At 43.0% G+C, this 24,299-nt stretch overlaps 1 protein-coding gene across 1 annotated transcript; it reads left to right on the top strand.

Moving 5' to 3' along the window:
- The first annotated feature begins 6,461 nt into the window (after positions 1-6,461).
- LOC131687474 (uncharacterized) lies at positions 6,462-7,835 on the top strand. Its single transcript, XM_058971561.1, has one exon. The coding sequence runs from the start codon at positions 6,462-6,464 to the stop codon at positions 7,833-7,835; it is 1,374 nt and encodes a 457-aa protein (XP_058827544.1).
- The last annotated feature ends 16,464 nt before the right edge of the window (positions 7,836-24,299 follow it).

The following is a 24,299-nucleotide window of genomic DNA, read 5'->3' as shown; positions in this document are numbered from 1 at the left end:
CTCAGCAATGGCTGAACCGATCTTATCCAAACCAATTTTAAATGAAAGAACTAAAAAACAGTATGAACGCTATTAATTTGTTTTTGATTCTGATGTTTAGTTTCCATGATATGAATGTTTTAATGCGTAAAAATGGCGTTTTTTGCAGTTTTTTGAAACTATCTGCCGAAATTGACAATATAGATTAACAATTTATATGTTTTTAGACAGCTTATACGAATACCTTTTGAACAAGCTATAGATTGTAGAAATCGGACTATTATCAAAAGAGATATTTAACATTAAATGCGGACGAAAGATTTTTATCATTTCCCATTGCCAGAAATATGACCAAAAATATATAATCTATTATTAACGCCAAAACGGCTTATTTTAGGTCAATAGTATCTTCGGAGAATTTAATGGAGGTAATATGGCCTTTCTTCTGGAATTGTGTTTTTGCTGATTAATCCCCCTATGAGTGAGATATTTTCACAAATTTTCTTGGAAGTGATTATATCGAAATGATGTCTTCAGCAAATTTGTAGCTCTTACTTTTGCGAATAACTTTACTAAAGACTTTAAATATCTATTTTGAATACTTTAAAAGTTATGGCTTGTTGTTTGTTGATTACTCTTTGTCGCCCATTTATTGTTCAATATAGTAATAATCCATTGAAATAAGAAATAATCACCGAACACTTCCAAGTTGTCTGGAAGGAACTTGATACCTTATCAGTACAAAAATGTTCATTTGTGCGAACCTTCTCACTGCAATTTTTCTGACTTATAACCAACGGATCGATCTGAAACATATCGGAAAATGCAAAGCGAAAAAAAATAACTCCAAGCAACGGCGTAGCCAAGAGAAGGTTTTGGGGTTTAACACCGTACAACACCCCCCCCCCCCCAAGCACCCAAAAAAAATATTGGATTGAAGTTGAAAATTTATTGATGCAGACTGATTTAATTCAATATTACAATAACAATTATCTGATCCGTGGATTGATAACCTGTTGTTGTAAACTTCATGAGGACTGTCTGAAAACATTCCAATAACAAATTCCAGAGCTCTGTAATCAATCATAATCCTCAGATTTATTTTCAAATTGATCTCGTTTTTGTAGAAATGTATTGTAATAAGGGTCTTTATTTAATAGGAAGCGAAGTTAAAATTGATTTAATGTCTATGAAACATAGAACTGCTCACCAAAAAAATGCATAACTTTCAACATTTGCCAAAAATGTTTTTGCCTTTCTCATTCACTCTAAAATTCGTCAATCTAATCCCGACCCGGAGGACCGAGTGTCATATGCCAATCGACTGAGTTCGTCGAGATCGGAAAATGTCTGTGTGTGTATGTATGTGTGTATGTGGGAAAAAATGTGACCTCAGTTTCTCAGAGATGGCTGGACCGATTTACACAAATGAAAGGTACAACCTTCCCATCGGCTGCTATTGAATTTTTTATTGATTGGACTTCCGGTTCCGGAGTTACGAGTTGAAGAGTGCAATCACACCGCAAATTCTCATATAAACTGAAATGAAAAATTTTCAAAATCAAATTTGTATTTTTGATGCCAAATGACTTTAAAATGCATGAAACATTGAGATGTTTGACAAAAATTGACTTCTTTGGACTTTGGTACATTTTTGCCTTTCTCATATAGAAAGGTTATGCAATCACTCTAAAAATCGTCAATCATACCGGCCCGGAGGGAGTATGCAGTGAGGGGTTGCTACTTTAAAATTAAAACTAATTTAAAATTTCTTAACAAGTTGAAAATTATCGGCAGGACCTGGACCTCTCGGATCTTTCTCCATGATCAGCCGCTGGTTTCAAGCGATGTTTCAGTATCACATAGTATCTCAAGATCGTGGCTGTCGATCCATTGTATGTATGTGCAAATCGTACTGAATATGTTATATTCATTCCCACCATTGTATTGAACATAACCAGCCATGGAATCGTAGTCTGCACAAATGAGACAAGCACAATTGCACCACTAGATGGATTAAAACAGGTTTTTACTTTGGGAATGCGTCGAGTTGAGACGAAAATGTAATATGATTAATAACGAGGATAACACTTTCCGAATGTAGAGAGAAATTTATGAAAAATGACGATTTCCATTCGACCCTAGCAGGTTCTGATCGATTTTGATGAGCATTTGATTTTTGTTGTATGACCAATTGTATGTATAGGTCAAATGTTTAAAAACAGTAATTTAAGGTCAAGATAACATCATTTTGAAACCGCCAATTTCGGAGGTTTAGTATCTTCGATGAGTTTTACAAACGTTAAACATCGCATCATTTGATAAAATAATTTTGACGGTATATCGTCCAAGAAGTATTTATGGTGAATTTTCTCAGGTTAATATTCATGACTACAATAAAGTCGCAACAAATTCGCTAAAGACACGAACCTTGCTACTATTTTCTGAAAAATAATTCTGCATAATTTTAAAACTTCAAAAATTATGGTTTCGGAATTATGCCGTTTGGACACTAAGATCGATTTTCACCAAACCCCCGCCAAACCGAATTTCTGGCTACGCCGCTGACTTCAAGTAAGTAGAAACAAAGTCGTTCTACACTCGTTCACAAGAAACTTCTTCGAATACTGAATATCTATTATAATACATTGACACCCCAATTGTATCAGCCAAATATGAATTGCCAAATATGATTTTTTTATTGCATCGAACTACAACAATTTTTAGGTAGCTTTCAAGAGGTTATTTTATAGACTTCTTCCAAAATTTGGCGAACCTATTCCAATTCGTATACCAATTAATTGGTATACTTAAGGGTTTATATGTTGCAGATAGAGAAAATACTGAAATTTTCAGCTTTTTTCCTACACAATATTACGAAAGCTTATTAAATAATTTTTCCTAATAAGTTTGTGAAAATTATAAACTATTTGAAATTTTTTAATAGTTTAATTTTTTATTTAACCGTGATTTTTAATAAATAGTGACCATCGCTTCACAACGTAGTCTATTTTTCATGGCTTGCGGTGAGCACTCTCGAATTGCTGAACTGAAAATTATGGAATAGAAATTTATAGTATTATTTACAGAGTAAACTCGCCGCGCAGATAGATCTGAATTAGACCCACTGGTGCCCTAAGACGATTTCGCTAGATTTTCAGAGCACTGTGCACCCAGTGCATTAACGCAATTGACGGAAGGCTATCGAAAAGTTTCGTGAAAATGAAAATTCCAGTAATGATGATGATATCCCCAAACGGTTCGTTTTCGAGAGGTTTTTATTTGTTCTTTGGCATTAGGATTAACGGTAATAATTCAAATCAAGGATACTACTGGGAAGTCACCTTTAGAAAAAGTCGATGTCGAAGTAAAATTTGGAACTATGCACGCATGCACTTCAGAGATAACGTGATATCAGGAGCTGCGATTTCATTTCAACGCTTTTTTGTGAAAAGGGCGATACTCACAAATGTAAACATAAGGCTTTTTTCATACATGCGAATGATAAATAAATAACCCCTTTAGGAAAATTCAGTTTTCCCACCACAATTTAGATATTTTATTAACAGAGCATTAACAATAATTCGTTGGTATGTCTATTTTATGGGCCATTTTTTCGCTTTCCCATTGATTTGGTTTGAGATTTCTAGCACTGATGTTGTCCTATGCTGATTTGAGCGATTCTCTGAGTCCTGCCACTATCCCATGTAGTATGTGTTATCAAAAACATCGCGAAACATCAAGTTCTAAATGTTCTCAAACGATATAATATCCGAAGAGAGTGATAAGAATTATAAGAAATGTCTCATCACACTGTTAGGTGGATTAAAAGCGTTTTTTTCTGAATTTTGATGCAGGATTCTAGAGAAAAGCTGCTTAAATGTCTGATGGAATCTTTCTCAAGATAGAATTCCGCTGAAGATTATGATTTATTCCAGATACTGATAGAATCATGGTCCTATTTTCATTGAAAGCCGGTGTAAATATCCTGCTCTGAGTTCCAGTGGACTTTGACACAATATTGCTCTTCTCCTATTATCCCATTCAACAATTGATTCCTGCTTAGAATTCCAATGGCATCTTTAACCCCCTCATGTCCTCTTGTTGGTAAACAACCACGTTTCTAAATGAATATAACTATTGGTTTACACAACGACAAGTAAGGCTAATAAAATCGACAAAGATCTTTCATTTGAGCATTAAAAGCTATAAATATTATCAATAGAACAGAAGTTATTACAATTAATCTGATTAGATTCCGCTGAAGCAGTGCTGCCAGGGATAGTTTCTGTTAATGGTTAAAATGAAATTTTGGAATAGTTTCTTAGCCTGGCAATATTGTTGAAAACAGCTAAAACTTTCTAATTTAGGTTTCCCTCAATTAACTTTTTCATGCAATAGGACTAGATCGAAAGGTTCTAGCACTGCAAAAGAAGCACCTTTCTTTATTAAACCAGGTTTTTCGTGTTTCTTGACGCCAACAGTTCTAAGGAAAAATAGTTTTGGGACCTTATACGCGGTAGAAAAACGTTGGTCTAGAAATAGTTAACGAGATTCTGACAAGGGACCCGACCGCCACTGGAGGTGATTTCAATTCTTGGGTAGCTCAAGCAAAGATGGATGATAGGCTATGTAAAGAGGGCGCCAGCAGTACTTCTCGCTGAGGCGGCCGGGAACCTATCATCTGCGTACCCTGTAGTTCTTCGCTAGTGATAAATATGAGTGGGAGAGTTTGGGAAGACTACACGCGTAGTTATTACCTGACATTCCGGTACAACATTGGTTAACTAAATGATGTTACAAGGATAAGGACAAGGATCTCTTTGTGGGGACGCAACACACACTCTTCTAACTAGAATGAGGGTTAAAAGACATGTTAGCTATGATATGTAACACCACCACGTAAATTAAACTGGAGCCAAGAAACAGACGACCCCCCGTTTACTTACTAACTTTATTTTTTCGAATCATTCACCTTGGAAAATCGAAGCCCCGTGTAATCGAGTTTGACCTGAATTGCAAAAGACACACCTTATTAAAAAGTTTATCTTAGAATTCTTACACAAATAGCTATAAACAACTGATACATACCGCTAACTCGTTACCAATATGAATAATAAATGAAAAGTCTGAAAAATCGACTTGGGCCAAAATAGGTACATTTACATTTACCGTAATATTTATACTGACCATTTTATTTCCAATTTCTCCACGAATGAAGCTTAAATTCATAAAATAACGCAAAAAAAGTTTGATTTGGTGATTCGATTATCCGGGGTGAGATTTTTTTGAAATCCCCGGATAATCGAGTCCGACCTGTATACCAGTCGTCATCTCAGGGCCGCGAGCTATCATCGAAACTTTCGCATTTCTGGATGATGGCTCGGATCTATCGCTGATCGAGAACGACCTGGTAGAGCAACTGGGAGTCGACGGTAGGACAACACCTTTGTGCCTGAAGTGGACAGGGAACGTCATCCGTGTCGAATCGGATTCGAAACAAATTCGAATTACGATCAGAGGAGCTAGTAGCGCAAAACAATTCACTATTGATGACATCCGTATTGTGAAGGAGCTTACTTTGCCGGAACAGAGTTTAGATTACGGTGAACTGGCGCAACGTTATCCAAAGTTTACCGATTGTCAGTTACGCAAATGCTGTTCCCCGTCTGTTGATAGGCGTTAACAACGTGAACCTCACTGTCCCGCTGCAAGTGAAGGAAGGTAAGGAGAGCGAGCCTGTTGCAGTGAAAACCAGACTAGGATGGTGCATCTTCGGCGACAGTGGTAAGGAGGGCACACATTCACTCAATTTCCATGCCTGTGAGTGCGCCAGCGACCAGGACTTACATGTTGCAGTGAAGGAATATTTTTCAATGGAAGATGCAGGGATGGGACCGTCGATAGTTCTGGAATCCAACGAGAACAAGCGGGCTAGGAACATCATGGAGCAGTCGACGAGACGAGTAGGTGGCCAGTTCGAAACAGGTCTACTGTGGCGGTACGACGAAATCGAACTTCCGGATAGCTACAATATGGCATTCAAGAGGATTGAGTGTCTGGAGCGCAAGATGATGAGAGATACAGAGCTGGCTGCAAATCTGAAGAACCAGATAGCGGAGTACCAGCAGAAGAGATATGTGCATTGTGCTACGAAGGCAGAATTAGAACAGGCAGACCCAAAACGCGCGTGGTACCTGCCGCTAGGAGCAGTGACAAATCCCCGAAAGCCAGGCAAAGTTCTACTGATATGGGTCGCAGCAGCAAAGGTGGATGGAATATCTCTGAACTCTATGCTGTTTAAAGGACCGGATCAACTTACATCGCTCCCAGCAGTTCTGTCGCGATTCCGGCAATATAAAGTAGGAGTTACTGCAGATATACGAGAAATGTTCCACCAGCTGTTGATCCGCGAGACGGATCGTCATTCTCAACGTTTCTTATTCCGGAATGACCCATCAAAACCGGTGGAAACCTACATTATGGATGTGGCAACATTTGGATCCACGTGTTCGCCGGCGTCAGCGCAGCACGTTAAAAATAAAAATGCGGAAGAATTCGCTGACCTTTTCTCACGAGTAGTAGAGGGAATTCTGAAAAGCCACTATGTGGATGATTATCTCGATAGTTTCGAGAATGACGAAGAAGCCGAGCGAGTGTCGCGAGAAATTGCAACGATACACCAGAAAGGAGGATTTTATCTTAGGACATGGGTATCAAACAGTGCTGGAGTTCTTCGTGGACTGAAGGAGGCGTCCGCTAACCCTAGCAAAAGCCTATGGTTGAACGCAGCGGACAGAGGCGATCTCGTGTTGGGCATGCTCTGGCAGACTTCAGAGGACGAGTTGTTCTCGATGGAAATTAAAGAAGAGATACAACTGGTGATAGATAACGGTAAGCGGCCAACCAAATGTCAGATGTTAAAATGCCTAATGGACGTATTCGATCCACTGGGATTGCTGAGTGTGTCTCTCGTTCATGGAAAGATTCTCCTTCAGGATGTATGGCGAGCTGGATTGCAGTGGGACGAACAGGTAACAGAAGAAATATTCGATCGTTGGGTCAGGTGGACCGGTCTGTTCCACAAAATCAGAGGCCTGCGGATTCAACGGTGCTACTTCAAGGAAGCGAATGTGCAGTTGTATGATCATCTTCAATTGCACGTTTTCGTCGATGCAAGTAAAGTCGCTTTCTCCGCCGTAGCGTACTTCAGAGTGATCAACACGGAGGGCAAAGCAGAGTGCTCGATAGTCGCGGCCAAAACAAAGGTTGCACCGCTGAAGCCACACTCGATTCCTCGCATGGAGCTACAAGCAGCAGTTCTGGGCAGCGGTTTGATGTCGTTTGTTGAGGAGAATCACAGCGTGAAGGTGAAGCAGCGTTTTCTGTGGAGTGATTCCGCCACAGTGTTCGCCTGGTTACGCGCCGATCATCGTCGGTACACGCAGTACGTAGCATACCGAGGAAGGGAGGTATTGACAACGACAGTCCTCCCAGAATGGCACTGGGTCCCAAGTAAGCTAAACCCTGCAGATGCAGCAACAAAGTGGGGTAAGAATCCGTGCCCGGAAGAAACAGACAAGTGGTTTAAAGGACCCGAATTTCTTCGGCTAGCCAAGGAGAATTGGCCGAAGCAACCGAAACCTTCAAAGGTACCTGAAGAGGAAATGAGACCCTGCTTTCTGATCCAGGGGTCAACTATTCCGGAGGTTGTGATAGATTTTTCTAGATTCTCTAAGTGGCTACGATTGCTAGGTGCAGTTGCATACGTACACCGTTTCGTGGACAATTGTAGGCGTAGATGTCGAAGAGAGACGCCGGAATTGCTGCATCTTAGTCAAGAGGAACTGAAGTAGGCGAAGAACACGCTTGTGTGGATTTCGCAATGGCAGGAGTACCCAGATGAGATGATTGCAGTTTCGAGAGGATAAGCAGAATTACCTAAATCGAGCAGCTTGTATCAGTTGACACCAACAGTCGATGAGTGTGGCGTGCTACGCGTCGGCGGAAGAATTGGAGCTGCACTGCATGGTGATTCTCCCAAGAAAATATCCGGTGACGACGCTGGTTGTAGATGATTTCCATCGTACCTTTCGTCATGGTAATTCTGAAACGGTAGTGAACGAGATTCGGCAGTTCTACAGCATCTTCCAACTAAGGAGAGTGGTGAAGCAAATTGCGACCGTATGTCAGTGGTGCAAAGTGAAGGAGGCTACCCCGAAGGTTCCGCGAATGGCGCCGTTGCCTTTGGCCCGCTTGTCCTCGTTTACTCGACCATTCACCTACACCGGTATTGATTTTTTCGGACCGTTGCTGGTGAAAGTAGGAAAGAGCTCGGTTAAACGCTGGATCTGTCTGTTCACCTGTCTAACCACCCGTGCTGTCTATGTGGAAGTTGCATACAGTCTTTCCACACCGTCCTGTATCAAATGCATCCGTCGCTTCATCTGTCACCGGGAAGCGCCGGTGGATATCTACTCCGACAATGGTGCCAATTTCCAAGGTGCCGAACGGCTGCTGCGGAAAGAACTCGAGATCATACATGGAGAATTAGCAGCAACGTTCACAAACTCATCTACCAAATGTGTCTATCCCACCAGCTGCACCTCATATGGGAGGCGCGTGGAAGAGGATGGTGCGATCCATAAAGTCAGCCATGGAAGCAGCCTACAACAACGACCGGAAACTGGACGACGAAGGGCTGGTGACGCTAGCCGTGGAAGCCGAGGGTATAGTAAACAGCCGGCCACTTACCTACCTACCCCTAGATGCTGCTGAAGTAGAAGTCCTGACTCCTAACCATTTCTTGTTAGAAAATTCCACTGGTGGTTCGGAGAAGTGAAACCAGTGGCTGTTGGAGATTTAGTCCTCATAGCAGACGAGGTACGAAGGAATGGCTGGACGCGCGGGAAAATCAAAGATGTCGTGACAACGGAAGACGGACGAATTCGACAAGCGATAGTTCAGACTGCGAGGGGGATATTGCGTAGACCGGTATCGAAGTTAGCCGTGTTGGAGGTTGAGTTGGATGGTAAAACTGGGACCAGTGGCCAATGTTACGGGGGGGAGAATGTTACTGCCAACACTACTCTTGGTGGTGTAACTGTTGCTGAACAGTACTGTCATACGGTTGAAACGTCATCCGTGGACGATGACGTGACCCGACGGCGGGAGGAGAGCTGTCATTCTCAAAAGCGCTGAGTACGGCATCGTGCACAGGAGGAAGAACATTAATTATATTAAAATTTAATAATTTTATTTAAAGTTTGATCAGTTCAGTTAAAACTTATATATAGCTTGAATTCTAAAATTGTATATGCTATAGAAATCTCAGTTTATCACAGTAAGTTGCAGTCAACACTAAAATTGAAATATCAATCCTAACCTAAACTATATCACAGGAAAAGAACGTGATCGATTAATTGCGCTGAAAAGCGAATGTAATATGGTTCAAAACCGATAAATGCAAGTGTACATATTTATCTATTGAAAGCCGAAATAATTAAAATAAAACGTTCAGCTTTAAGCTGGCTCACACCAAACACCGAGTTTGTGAACGGTTAAAAAGAATCGGCCAAGAGCCTCCTTTGTTCTCGAAACACCAGCAATCAAACAGTGTGGATTGGATCTGGGATTTGCGCTCATTCTTACTAATGTACAATTCTACACCTCATGCAAAACTCCGCTAGCGAATGACGGATCTCAATAGTAGCATGTCTGTAATACTATACGTACATAGAACTATTGAGTACCAGAGCTACAGGTCCCAAGCCCTGGCAAAGGAGGATGGTTGTGATGATCTGGGCCGCGGTCACCACGTAAAGCAAGATAGATCATAACCCCAATTCCAAGGCGTGAAGCGACCCGTGCTGAGGGATGAGTGATCGAGGGGGTGAAAAAGATGCTCGATCGTTAACGGAGCCTGTGAGGTACCTGGGCAACCCCCACAGTAAGCCTCCCTTACCACGTTAATGAGGAGCTCTGGCGTGGCGGACATTTATTCTCGCGCTACTCGTGGGATCAACCATGGAGTCAACTAAAAACAAAAACAAACAAACGGAGGTGCCAAACCTCTTTGCTAGAGGTGGTTTGGCGAGGTCTGCCCCCGTGGGGAGAGTAGTGGAGCGACGAGTGCTGCATCTGATAGCACCAGTGACCCCTAAGTAGTGGTAGGAAATAGCCCTACGAACGCACTGGACGGGCCACTATCCGCGATGCGCAAAGTGGTGGAGCAGCTCGATTCAATAATCGAGTTCACTAGCGCAAAGCAAAACATAAGCAAGGAGTTAAAGCAGAGACTCTTGGAGTTCCGGAAAACTGTTCGTGTCGCAAGACAGAAACAGCAGGCTTATGCCAAGAGGGTGGAATGTCGGGAGAAGTCCGACACAGAAACCCAGACAGTGGTCTCCAAGATGGAGGGAAGAGAGAAGGTCGATACAGGCACTCAGACAGTGCCCTCACATTCTATGAAGCAGCCACGTCGCTCGAAGCGGCGGCCGAGTTCCCCTTAGAAGGGAAAAGGCAAGGGCAAGGGCAATCGTAAGACGGCGTCGAACGCGAAGCGCCCTACGAAGTCGCCAGGCGAGGGTGCAAAAAGCGACACCACACGGCGTGCAACCGTTAAGACCAAACGCCGTCTGGCCGAGGTAAGCGAGGGCGAGAGTGACCTCGCTGAGCAGAGCGTTGGTACCAGCAACCCGGCGCGACCGGGGCAGGGGGCGTTAACCCCTGGACGCTGGTCACCAGGAAGAAGCCGGCAACGACACCGGAGGTACCGCGGCCCGCGAAGAAGGCCAAGGACAGAGGTGAGGCCTTGTGGTTAAAAACCGACAAGGACAAATACGCCGACGTCCTAAAGTCGATGAAGGCGGCCGAAAGCCTTTCGGTCCTTGGGCGAGATGTGCGTAACGTTAGACGCACCAACACAGGAGAAATGCTTCTGGTGCTGAAGCGAGGCGCACAATCTAGTGCGGTGTACAAGGCCTTGGCCCAAGAGATCCTTGGTGAAGGGGCCCAAGTCAGGTCGCTAGGGGCGGAAATGACTCTCCAGTGCAAGCATCTGGACGAGTTCACGACCGCAGAAGATGTCGTCGCAGCCATTAAGGAACAATGCGACGTCACAATCGAGCGGGCCTCTGTGCGATTTAGAGATGGACCCTCTGGCACCCAAGTAGCCTACCTCAGGCTACTGAAGGCGGATGCCAAAAAGGTAACCGAGAAAGGGAAGCTGAAGATCGGCTGGTCGGTATGCCCTATTAGCATACCCCAGCCGCCTTCAGTGGATAGGTGCTATCGGTGCCTTGAGTCCGGCCACAAAGCCTACGAGTGCAAGAACATAGACAGGAGCAAACTATGTCGTCGCTGCGGCGAGGAGGGGCATAAGGAGCGAGGCTGCACTAAGGCGTACAAGTGCCTTATCTGCACCGCTAAGAAGCAAGCCCATAAACATGCTATGGGCGGACCTTCGTGTCCCTTCGGTGAGGCAAATAAGAGGAAGCCGTGAACGTCACACAGCTAAATCTTAACCATTGTGCAGCAGCCCAACAGCTGCTGTGGAAGTCGGTCTCGGAGTCGAGGACAGATGTCGCCCTCTTATCAGACCCGTACCGCATCGCTGCCGGCAACGGCAATTGGGTGTCGGACGGGTCTGGAATGGTGGCAATCTGTACAACGGGAAGGTTCCCGGTTCAAGAGGTAATACACTCCTCCGCCGAGGGTGTGGCGATTGCCAAGATCAATGGTGTGTTCTATTGCAGCTGCTACGCTCCACCAAGGTGGCCAATAGAACAGTTCAACCAGATGATCGACAGGCTCTCGTCGGACCTAGTGGGCCGGAAACCGGTAGTCATAGCGGGAGACTTTAACGCTTGGGCAGTGGAGTGGGGCAGCCGCTGTACAAATAGCAGGGGTCAAGAGCTAATGGAGGCGCTTGCGAAACTCGATACTGTGCTAGCTAATAATGGCTCCGCTAGTACATTCCGTAGAAACGGGGTGGAGGCGTGGATTGACGTAACATTTGCCAGCCCGAGTCTGGTTCCAGGCATGGAATGGAGGGTTGACGAAGGCTACACCCATAGCGATCATTTAGCAATCCGCTTTAGAATCAACTATGGTGTGCAGCATCCGAGGGCGGGAGATCCCTGTCAGGTACGCGGATGGAAGTCCAATCACTTCGACAGCGAAGCTTTCACCGCGGCCCTGGAACTGGAGGCCAACACAGACAGTCTAAGCGGGGATGCGCTGGTAGCTGTTCTATCACGCGCGTGCGACGCCACTATGCCGAGAAAAACACTGCCAAGAAACGGTAGATGCCCGGTATACTGGTGGAGTGCCGAGATTGCAGCTCTACGGTCAGCCTGTCTCAGAGCTAGACGTAGGATGCAAAGAGCTCGCACCGAGGATGCAAGAGAGAACCGCCGTGAAGTGTTTCGAGCTGCGAAATTGGCCCTTAACAAGGCCATTAAAAGCAGCAAGAGAGCGTGTTTCGACAACCTGTGTGAGAGTGGCAACGCGAATCCGTGGGGTGACGCCTACAGGATTGTGATGGCCAAGACCACAGGGGGCTCCTCACCCCCAGAACGGTCTCCGGACCGGTTGGCAACGATTATCGAAGTACTCTTCCCGTCTCGAGCCACAAGCCCCTGGCCACCTGCACCACAAGACAGTGCGGGCACGGCCGAAATGGTGGCTCCAGTGACGAATGAAGAACTACTCGCAGTGGCTAAATCCCTAGCAATGAACAAAGCTCCAGGGCCGGATGGAGTTCCAAACAACGCTCTCAGGGCAGCGATCATAGCGAACCCGAACATGTTCAGGCTAGCTATGCAGAGATGCCTTGACGAGTGCCGTTTCCCCGATAGATGGAAAAGGCAGAAATTGGTGCTGTTGCCGAAGCCCGGGAAGCCGCCAGGCGACCCATCGGCGTACAGACCAATCTGTCTGATCGACACGACTGGCAAATTGCTTGAGAGGATCATCCCCAACAGGCTAGCCCCGTACGCAGAAGGTACGGGTGGCCTGTCAAGCAACCAGTTTGGCTTTCGGAAGGGTAAGTTCACAGTGGACGCTATCAACTCAGTGATAAATACTGCCGAGATAGCGATCCAATGAAAAAGGCGAGGTATTCGATACTGTGCGTTAGTGACACCTGACGTGAAGAACGCATTCAACAGCGCAAGCTGGGATGCCATCGCGCTCTCGTTACACCGGCTTAGTCTACCGGTGGGTCTGTACCGGATCCTGCAAAGTTACTTCCAGAACCGCGTACTGCTATACGAGGCCAATGCCGGTCTGAAAAGGGGCCCGATTACTGCCGGAGTCCCGCAGGGCTCGATCCTAGGCCCGGTGCTAGGGAACCTCATGTATGACGGGGTTCTGAGACTGAAGTTCCCTCCTGGGGTCAAGATCGTCGGCTTTGCCGACGACGTGACCTTGGAGGTCTACGGGGAGTCAATTCCTGAGGTAGAACTAACCGCAGAACACGCGATCAGCACGGTGGAGGAATGGATAAGCGCGCGAGGCTTGGAGCTCGCTCATCATAAGACGGAAGTAGTTATCGTCAACAACCGCAAGTCGGCACAACATGCCGTTATCCATGTGGGAGAAGTCGCGATCACTTCACAGCGAAGTCTGAAGTCTCTCGGAGTCATTATAGACGACAAGCTGACCTTCGGCAGCCATGCCGACTATACATGCAAGAGAGCGTCAACTACTGTTGCGGCTCTATCGAGAATGATGTCCAACAGCTCAAAGGTGTGCGCCAGTAGACGTAGGTTACTGGCACGCGTTGCCGTATCTATCCTCAGGTACGGCGGCCCGTCATGGTCAAGAGCACTGATGGTAACCAGTTACCTACAGAAACTGGAGAGCACCTACCGCGTGATGTGCCTCAGAGTGATATCTGCCTACCGCACGGTATCACACGATGCATCCTGCGTGATAGCGAGCATGATGCCAGTCGGACTGGTCATTCGGGAAGATGAGGAGTGCTTCGAGCTACGTGGAAATAGGGGAGCCCGCGAGCACACCAGGATGACCTCGGTCGCCAGATGGCAGCGTGAGTGGGACAACTCCTCGAAAGGTAGGTGGACCCACCGGCTGATACCTAGCGTATGGGAAGACCCCATGGGGAAGTTCACTTCCACCTGACACAATTCCTGTCAGGCCATGGCTGTTTCCGACAGTACCTCCACAGGTCCGGGCACGCGGAGGTCCCAGTCTGCCCGGACTGCCCAGATGTAGACGAAACTGCCGAGCACATACTGTTCGTATGTCATCGGCTCGACGTCGAAAGAAGAGCAATGCTTGACGTCTGTGGCTGGGACACAACCCCTGATACCCTTATTCAGCGGATGTGTCAATCGGTGGAGAAGTGGAACGCAGTCTTTGCTGCTACTATCCAGATTGCCAGTAGGCTACAGGTAATCTGGCGAGCCGAGCAACAGACGACGGGCACGGCTAACTAGTGATTGGTTAGCTGGAGCGAAAAAGGCCAAGTGAATGCCGAGGCAGGTTTGGCGCAGCGACTGGCAACCGCGTAAGGGGTAACCCAGCCACCCCGAAGCAAGACAGAAGAGTGAGTGCATAGGCGTATAAGTGGACTGCCTCATGCCAAGACGGGAGGGTCGTAGCGTAGTATGTTGGGACTTAGCTATCGATGCCTCATGGCGTGGCAGAGGAGTGAAAGGGTGAGCATCCAAGTCAGTCTCACACGGCATGTTAAGGGTGAGCACAAAAGTCAGCCTCACATGGTAAGGTAGAGGCTAGCACAAAAGTAAGCTTAGCAAGGAATGAAAAAGGTGAGCACACAAGTCAGTCTCGCATGGTATGTCAGAAGTGGGGCCTAAGAAAAATGTCCCACATGGGATGCCAGGGGGAGTGACAGAGGTACAATAGAGTGGCACGATCGAGAGTGAATCAGGTGATAGGGTGAGCACCCAAGTCAGCCTCACATGGTATGGGTGGGGCGAGCACAAAAGTAAGCCTAGCAAGGAATGAGTAAGGTGAGCACACAAGTCAGCCTCGCAAGGAACGAAAAAGGTGAGCACAAAAGTCAGCCTCATGTGGGAGTGTTTGAGAGTGAATCAAGGTGCGATAGAGAGAGCACCCAAGTAAGCCTCATACAAGACGTATGAACGCGTGAGTGAGAGTGAATGAGTACACTAAGTAAAGCCCTCCCATCAGAAGTAATATCGAGAGGTAGTTCCTGGGAGGAACGATGGTGGAGCCCAATGGAGTTTAGTCGGTATTAATGGCAGCGTCACCATTCGAGCCCGACACGCCCCCAGTGCAACTCGTGCGGTAGATTGGACCCTACTAATGGCACGTGTACTGGGCTAGGACGTACAGGTCTTCTCCATTGTAAAAATAAAAAAAAACACCTCATGCAAAACAGGGGTCGAGCATACCTCCAACAATGGAGGTAACTCGACATATCCCGCTAACCTTCAGAGTACGATCACCCCATTGGAGCGACCAACGCGTCATACACGGAAACCAGCTTACCTGGATGAGTATCGGATTAAAGCAGTTCAAGCCATAAAAGTTTAGGGGGGGATGTCGGGATCGAAATAAGCCGAGTAGGCCCTTTTAGAGAAAACACCACGAAGATTGGCAACACGTCCGAGATGAAAAAGAAGAGGAGCTTTGTATAAGGTCGACGAACAGAGCGCGTGCGAGTGATTCACAACTGAATAAAGAATCTTACAGTATCATTACTGGAATTGTATGGGAATTCCATCATTATCCATCATTAGAATCCATCAAGCCTTACACGTTCATTAAAAGTGACATTACTGCTCAGTAATGACATTACTAACGCCTCGTGTACGGGGCCCTATTGAGTGCATCACGTTCTCGTGCGCAGGTTATTTCTAGACCAACATTAGAAAAGGGCAGAAGACCAAATGAGAGTCTCTCTTTGTTTACTCTTTCTTCCGTCAATAACTCGGCCGCTTCTACGTTTGCTACTTAACTCTTAGCATAATATGCTAGATGACATCAGAGTCTTTCAATATTTATTGATACAATGTTGGAAAGTTTTATGTTGACGCCATAATAATCGAAAGAGAAAGTAAACACAGAGAGACTCTGATTTGGACTTCCGCCCATTTCCATGTTGGTCTAGATTTTCTCTCGGTTTTCTTTTGAATATTGAGTTTCTTGAGTTAGTTAGTTACGCGTATGTATGTCAAAGTCACTTGTCTACTAGTAGGTTTGCAATCTGATACATTGTTTTTTTGTTTATTTATTTCTTCCGTCGTATTTAGGTGCTGAGTGTTTCAATTGATGCGTCAGAAAAATGTGTGCAATTAGAATGTATGTCAGGAAACGGTACTTAGTTTGGTTTTCTTTAGCTGTGATAAACATGGGTCGTTGTTTGGGATTGTACTTGTTGTTGTTTATCAATGCAGTATATACAGGTATGGCGAAGATGGCACTTTGGTATTCGTAAGATGAATCTTACATGAGTGCTGTGAGTGATCACAGAATAAATCGACTTGCTTTCGTCATACCGGTCGATCCGCTCCCATTGAATCATGTGAACGCTATGACGACGACCCGTTGTGCTTCTGGATTGTTTACATATTTTTGGTTGCCAACACTAGCAAACCGTGTGTTCTGCCACACCTATATATATACCTCATTGGTTGTTTATGAGGTGGTTTTTGTGTCGTTGGTATTTATCCGTTTAGCAAGGAAAGCATGGCTCAAGGGTTTGATTTATGTTATCGTTGTCGGGAATTCTTGTGTGGTATGGTTTTGTCATGTTCGATGTGAGATTGTCGAGTCGTGGGAAACTATCGGTTTGAGATGGGATGTAGCGTCGTATGATGTCATTTGTTCATTTAGTATTATTGTTTGGGGTACGGTTTGGTATTGGTATAGTACAGGTATAGTACACCATCCTCCTTAAGATTAAGGTATGACGTAGTGAAATGAAGTCATAGCTTGATGTGACTGTTATTTGTTTGTTATTTTGTTGCTACCCCATAGAAAACTTGACAGTTCAAAAATTTCCCAGTCGACCGACGAAATCGGGTGCTTCGAGGTCGACAATTTTCTTCACCATATTAATGGCCAAATTTAATCTGTGTGAATCTGGTACCAACTAATCGATCGATTTAATAGGTTGAAATAGACCGATTTCAACAGATTTCGTCGGTCATATTCAGTGATGTACCGATGGGAAAAATTCCATCTTCCCGGGTTTTTATTTTTGGGTTTTAACCGGGTTTTTTTCCAAAATCATTTTAACCCGGACGAAATATGGGTTTTTTTTCGTTTTATCGAATGTATGATGTTCATTTAATGTTTTTTACCCTTTCGGCAGTCGCGCTAGTGCACTGAGTGTACGCTGCTCTGAAAATCTAGCGAAATCGTCTTAGGGCACCAGCGGCTGCTCGTTCAGTGGGCCATAAGACTTCCGGAGGGTTAAAGAATCTTGCATTTATATTTGAGAGACCGAAAATAAAAGTCGCAAGGATAAAACACACTTTGTAGAACCCAATCCAGATATCTTAGCATGTAAAAATCGAATATAAATATCAAGCGTAAAAATCGGACAGAGATTCTTGAGCATGAGAATCGCTTAGAATATTCTCACCCGAAAAAGTCGGCAAGGATGAACATCCAGTATAATTCGCCCACGGCAAATTCCGTACAACGTTACATTCAAGATTAAAAGTTGGATAAAGAAAAGTCCTTTGTAAGAAACGGATATACTTTATTACGGTTTTTATTCTATAGGACATAATTGAAAAGTTCCTGTCCGTTTTTGAAACTTGAAGTTCAAATCCAATTTTCACATTCTAGTATATTTATAATGGGTTTTACGAAGCAATTTCTGTTCCTGCGACTTTAATTTCGGTCCATTCCATATTCCAACTTGTTTCATATAATACTGGGAACAATAGTCATTGTTACTCTGACTAGTGAAAATTAGAATAATCGAGTGATGCCAAAACTACTTTTATTCTGCTTGTTATTCATTTTAGGGGTTGCTATTAGGGTTCGTCGCGGTTGCGGTAATTACCGCAACAGCGCGGTATTTACCGCATCCGCACCGCAAAAACTGCGGTGCGGTGAGACATTTTTTCTCGCGGATGCGGTGCGGGAAATGAGCTTTTACCGCGCGGTATTACCGCAACAGCAATTAAAAAAATAATTAAGTCTGCAGTCAGCATTAAAAAGTAAATTAAAACTTTGACTTTTACCATTTAGGAACGACGCAAATTATTACCTTACAATAGGGAAACATAATAAACATTTAATTGCTCTAATTTCCATGGACTTGACAATGATTTGAAAAGAAATCCGAATATAATCTGTATTCGACCTATCGTTACTTGATTTTTTACAATTTGATTATTCTAATATGATAAAACAATGTTACTACGAAATAAAATCTATAAGCTGTGTCCAATATAATTTCGCATCATTATTTTACGACATATTTTGAACACTTTGAAAAATTTACAAGCGAACCTTTTCAAATATATAAAATGCACAATCCAATCATTGAAAAACAATTGAATTGTACTGTCAAATCTAATTTTAAAATGCGTCATTTCTCCCAATTCCTCTTGGCAATCGTGAAATTTTGAATCGTTTACGATAACATTTTCTCAACTGTGAATTTTGATTAATTTGGAGAACTTAAAGATGAACTTAAAAAAGTCTTAAGACTTAAAAACAACCCAAAGAATGAAATTATCATCATCAAACCAAACGAATTTGGAGGAATCAGCAGTAAGGGAGACAAATGAGTGAAAAGCATCCAAAATAAGGAGGGGTCCAAATTAGACTGATAACCTTATCATTCGTTCTTCAACATCGTATTTCTATCTCTTTTGGTTTCTGTGTAAATTCGCAATGAATGTTCCTGCAGTTCGTTTTTAAGACTCCTTCTACATAACTTTTTTTTCGCATACGTCCATTGTTCGTCCAACTCGGAATATTTTCGACCAAATTAACAACTAATATTTTTAGTTAGGAGTATTTTGTAACTTTTAGTGTAGGGTATTTCGATTTTTTTTTGTGTTTCTAAAAGCCTCCTTTCATATTGTGACAAGTGTCAAAGTTAGCCCAGTTACCAAATTTTGCACAGGACAATTGTTGACCCCTACCAAATTCAATTGAAATTTCTGCCATTGGCATTATTGAAAAATATTAGAAAAAATACATAAAAAGGTAGAACTTTCGAACTAGCTACTAGAAAATAACAACTCATATAATTTTAAGGGAGTAATCTTAGTATTTGAATAAGAATACATCCATTTCTTGAAAAATACGAAGTAAATGTTTTGACGTATTTTGTTCCTAAAATCCCCTATTTGTAAAAACATTCCTGTTGTATGCTGTAAATCATACATCTTTTGCAGTTTTTCAAATGCTCTTCAACAACTCTGTACCGGTTGAGATGGGATGGATTCCTGTTATGTTATGTGTAGAACGATTTCTGATAATTAAATTGAAAGTTTTCCTATTAATTGCTGCGGAAGAATGTTTTTGTATGTATAATGATGAAATACAGCTACATTTCATAGGATTTCAGTGCTATGCTAATATTTACCTTGTTTCGAAAGATTTATCTCAAGATGTACGGCATTTTATTAATAAAACTTGCAAAGTTGACATTTTTTTATAAATGTTACATTCTGAGGAGGCCGTCAAAGTTAATGTTCGTGTAAATAGGAAATAATTTTTTATTATATATAATAAAAAAATTATTTCCTATTTACATAAACATTAACTTCGACGGACTCCTCAGAATGTAACATTTATTAAAAAATAGTTATACAAATAAATTAATAATTTTTCGACACACTTTTCAAAAATACAGAATTTTACCGCATTACCGCGCGGTGCGGTGCGGTAAATGCAGTGCGGTTGCGGTAAGCGGTGCGGTTTTATTATTTTTTTGCGGTTGCGGTGCGGACTATCCATTTACCGCCCACATCCGCACCGCGACGAACCCTAGTTGCTATACTTTTAGCGAAATAAGGTTCACAAAAAATTTAGAAAATACCTATTTAGATCGGTGAAAGGTAAAAGTGAGTAATATGCTAAAAGGGAGTTGCCTTGTCATTCGTCTTTAGTATGAACAGTAATCAGAACTCTCACAAATCGCAATCCAAATTCTTTCGGCATCAACTACATCAGCAACAGTAGAAAAAACCTGTTTTAATCTACCTAGAGGTGCAATTATGCCTTTCTCATTTCTCCAAACTATGATTTAATAGCTGGTTTGTACAATATAACATTATGGAAATGTCTTTCATTCTTATTACACTTGGTAAGTATATATCCATATCAACATTTGAATAGGGCTAATAAGATTTGTAAACAAACTTTTGTTTTGCTGATTTCTCCTAATTTGTTATCATTTCAACACAGAAAACATTTGAAATTGATTCTACCAAGGATAAAGATGTTGATTCATGTGTATTCTTCATGAAATTCAACTCGGTAGCGGAATAATGAGCGAAATAAATTTGTTTACAAAAGTCTCATTAGCCCTTTTGAAGAATTACTATTGATATAAGAGCACGTTTTTGCATTCATCGCGGTATCGGTTTGAATCGGAGTTTTCTATGTGATCGCACTCTACAACCCGTAACTCCGGAGCTGGAAGTCGGATGGAGATGGAATTTAATATCAGTTTCCTGGGACGCAACACCTTTCATTTGAGACCAAGTTGATCAAATCGGTCTAGCCATTTTCGAGAAACCAATATAACCGTTATTCTGAATTTGGATACTTCAGGATCCGTCGATGGTGGCCAGTGTGGCCAAAGAGACTTTGAATGACTGTTGGGGACCTAGATCTACAAATTCAACAGTTGTGTTTACATTTTGGAAAAAATTTCACCTTTTTACATTCATCGCAGAATTCGTTAGAATCGGGATTTGCTGCGTAATCATACGTATCACCCTGTAATTCATGAACCGGAACTCGGATCCACACAAAATTCAACAGCAGCTGATGGACCTTTCATTTAAACTTAAGTTTGTCAAAATCGGTTCAGAATATTTCGAGAAACCGATGTGGACAAATCAATATATTTTGTTTTGTAACCATACTCTTCAACTCGTAATCCGGAACAAGATGTCGGTTGAAAATGAAATTCAATAGCAACCTATGGGAATATTTTACCTTTCATTTGAATCTTAGTTTATAAAAATCGGTTCAGCCATCTCCGAGAAACCGATGTGTACATTTTGTTAACAAATCCGCACATTGTTAACAAATCCGCACGCACATACATACATACATACATACATACATAAACACATACATACACACAGATATTTTGCGATCTCGGCGAACTGAGTCGAATGTTATATGAGAATCGGCCCTCCGGGACTCGGTTAGAAAGTCGGTTTTTGGAGCAATTACCTTTCTATATAAGAAAGGCAAAAGAATAATATTTAATTAGCTTAATAAGCATGAGTTCAATGTTATCTTCATGTTATTATAATTTGGAAAGGTTGGTGGAATGGGTTTGAACTTGTAGGGAATGGGGGGTTAGTAGAGTGGGAGTGGAGGATGCGCCAGAAATCCTTCATCTTATTTCGGTATACGGGGTGGATGAAGGAAATGCGGGCGTGAGGGTGGTCCAAGAGGAGGGGAGTGATGAAGGAGGGAGGTGTAAGGGCAAGGCGGGGAGGGGAGAGGCGGCGACTCAATAATCAACTGCATATTTTGCCTTCCATTTGAGACTTGGTTTGAGAAAATCGGTTCAGTCATCACCGATGAACCGATGTGACTTTAATTGTGGAATATGCCCGGAATTCCGGACTTCCGGAATCGTCGATAGTGGACAATATATTCAAAGAATGTTTGATTGTCAATCAGTGATCTAGATCTGCGATTAGAAGTAATTTGATCATCATTTCAATAGTTTTTAGCCTCTGAGGTATTACGATTGTACCGATTTATATGGGAAATTCCAATGTATCCTTACTAACACCCCTGCAACTCCGGAAGCAAGAGTCAAAACCGAATGAAATTCAGCGTTACTGTATCTTTCATTTGAAATCAAGTTTGTAAAAATCCGTAGAGAATTCGTTGTGGAATGGGTGTGATATTAGCTTAGGAACTTGGCGGGTTGCCCGGGGGCGTCATGAACCGTCATAGGTGGCCAATGTGGTCAAAGCTGCTTTGATTGATCATTAGTGATCCAGACCCGCAAACTAGAGTAATGTTACATCAATTTTAATATGTTTTACATCATTTGAACATCATAGTGGTACCAGTTTATATGGGAATTTGCTGTGTGACCGCACTCTTCAACCCGTAACTCCGGAACCGGAAGTCGGATCAACTAAAAATTCAATAGCAGCGTTATACCTTTCAGATGAAACCAAGTTTGCGAAAATCGGTTCAGCCATATCTGAGAAAATTGTGTGAGTTTAAATGACACACACATACACACACATACACACACAAACATTTGCCGATCTCGACGAACTGAATCGAATGGTGTATGACACTCGGCCCTCCGGGCCTCGGTTAAAAAGTATTTTTACAGTGATTGCATAGCCTTTCTTTATATGAGAAAGGCAAAATGTTTAGTACGTTTAGGTGGATTCACAGTAAGAAACGCAATCGACTTAGCCCAAAACGCGTTGAAAAGTTTTATCACTTATTTAACCACAATATTTGTAAAGAAATGTTGGATCACCGCTATTGTTATGATTCAATCGAGGAAAACCATTCATAATTCATATAAATGCCATTAGGTTAATAATAGCATAGCAAAAACGACCGCACTCATCATGGGTGGCTGATATAGTGAAATCTTTTTATACGACAGTATAGTTCACTGCACACCTGGCCATGTCCTTACGATCGCTAAAGGGAAGGAAATGTGAGTTGAATACCTACTTAAGAAGATACGGGGAACCCACGCAATCTCCATAGGTATTACGGATGTTAGATTTTGTTAGTGGGGAAGAAAATGGGATGTGGGTTTGGAGTGATTTTATATATTCAACAAAATGGATAATGAAAATTATTATAAATCGGATTTATCTCACCAGATTTATTTGGGTGATGACACCACCAACAGAGTACTTTCTTCGAGCACTTGAGATGTAGTTGACGAAGAAGGCATCGGCGAGGAGCCGAGTGACGATTCTGACTGCAAATCAGTAACAAACCGATACCGATACTGACGTTTTCACTAAACAGAACTTTACAGTTTTTAACGTTTTTAACAGTATAAAAAGTCTAAACTTTCATTATCAAGAACTATTTTTCAATCGGTGAAAAAACGTGTAACAACTAAAATATCAAAAAAAAAAAGCAAAAAACCTAATCTTCCCGCGAAAAAACCGTTTTAACCGGGAAAAAACCTTGGGTTTTTTCCCCAAAATTATAAAAACCCGATTTGGTACATCACTGGTCATATTTAATCGTTTGTCGCGTCGGCAGACGTCCATGTTAAACCCCCATAAGAGTCGGTGCAACAATCGACCGATTAATTGGTGGCATAGTCGGCCGATTGTGCCGACTCACACCGATTTAGTCGGTGGGAAAATCGGAAGGATTTTCTATGGGGTATCGCTAAGATTCTTCTATTGAACGGAACTGGTAACAATTTGGCGGATTCAGTTAGTTTGAGATGAAATGAATTCATTGTTTTTGTACAATTGTAGCACGCAAACAGCGCGGGGGGGGGGGGTCAGATCCATTCCACGAGAGTTTAGAATAATTACCTAAGTAAAGTTTGGCTGTTTTCGCTCTCATTTGATTCCCTTTTTAACCGTGAAATAGTGGAGGTGCAGTGAAGTAAAGTGCATTAGTGCGTAGACCTCGTGAAGTGCTTTCGTTTGGTATAGTGCATAGTAGGCTGCCTGTCGAAACTAAAGTTTGTTGGCATAAATTAGTTTTGCTCGCTCTGTTAGCAGCGGCAAAAAATAACAAGCAAGTGCGCCTTCACTGTGTGGTGGCCCGCCCACGGGCGAAGAAAAATTACTTCAATAGCATGCAGTGTGTGCGCACAGCGTATTGTTAGTGAACCCGCCGGTATTCACTGCTCTGGCGGGTTCGAGCAAATATTACACGTATGGTGCTCGGGTGTGAATACAGCAGCCGCAACCGCTCTGCGGGAGAACGAATCGCTGAAATATGTGTGTTTCGAGTGCAGGAAGAAGGAGACACGTCTCAACGATGTGCAGAAAATGTGTAGTGTGCTTTTGCAAAAGGTCGAAGAAATAACTAAGGCTGTCTGCGATGGTGATTTGAAAATACGGAATATGGTATCAGAGCAGTATAACGCTTTTGAAAAACCAATTTGGCCGCGCCTTAAATCT

Source organism: Topomyia yanbarensis, chromosome 3 (assembly GCF_030247195.1).
Source record: "Topomyia yanbarensis strain Yona2022 chromosome 3, ASM3024719v1, whole genome shotgun sequence".
Classification (NCBI taxonomy): domain Eukaryota; kingdom Metazoa; phylum Arthropoda; class Insecta; order Diptera; family Culicidae; genus Topomyia; species Topomyia yanbarensis.
This window is presented reverse-complemented; position numbering and strand designations above follow the sequence as displayed.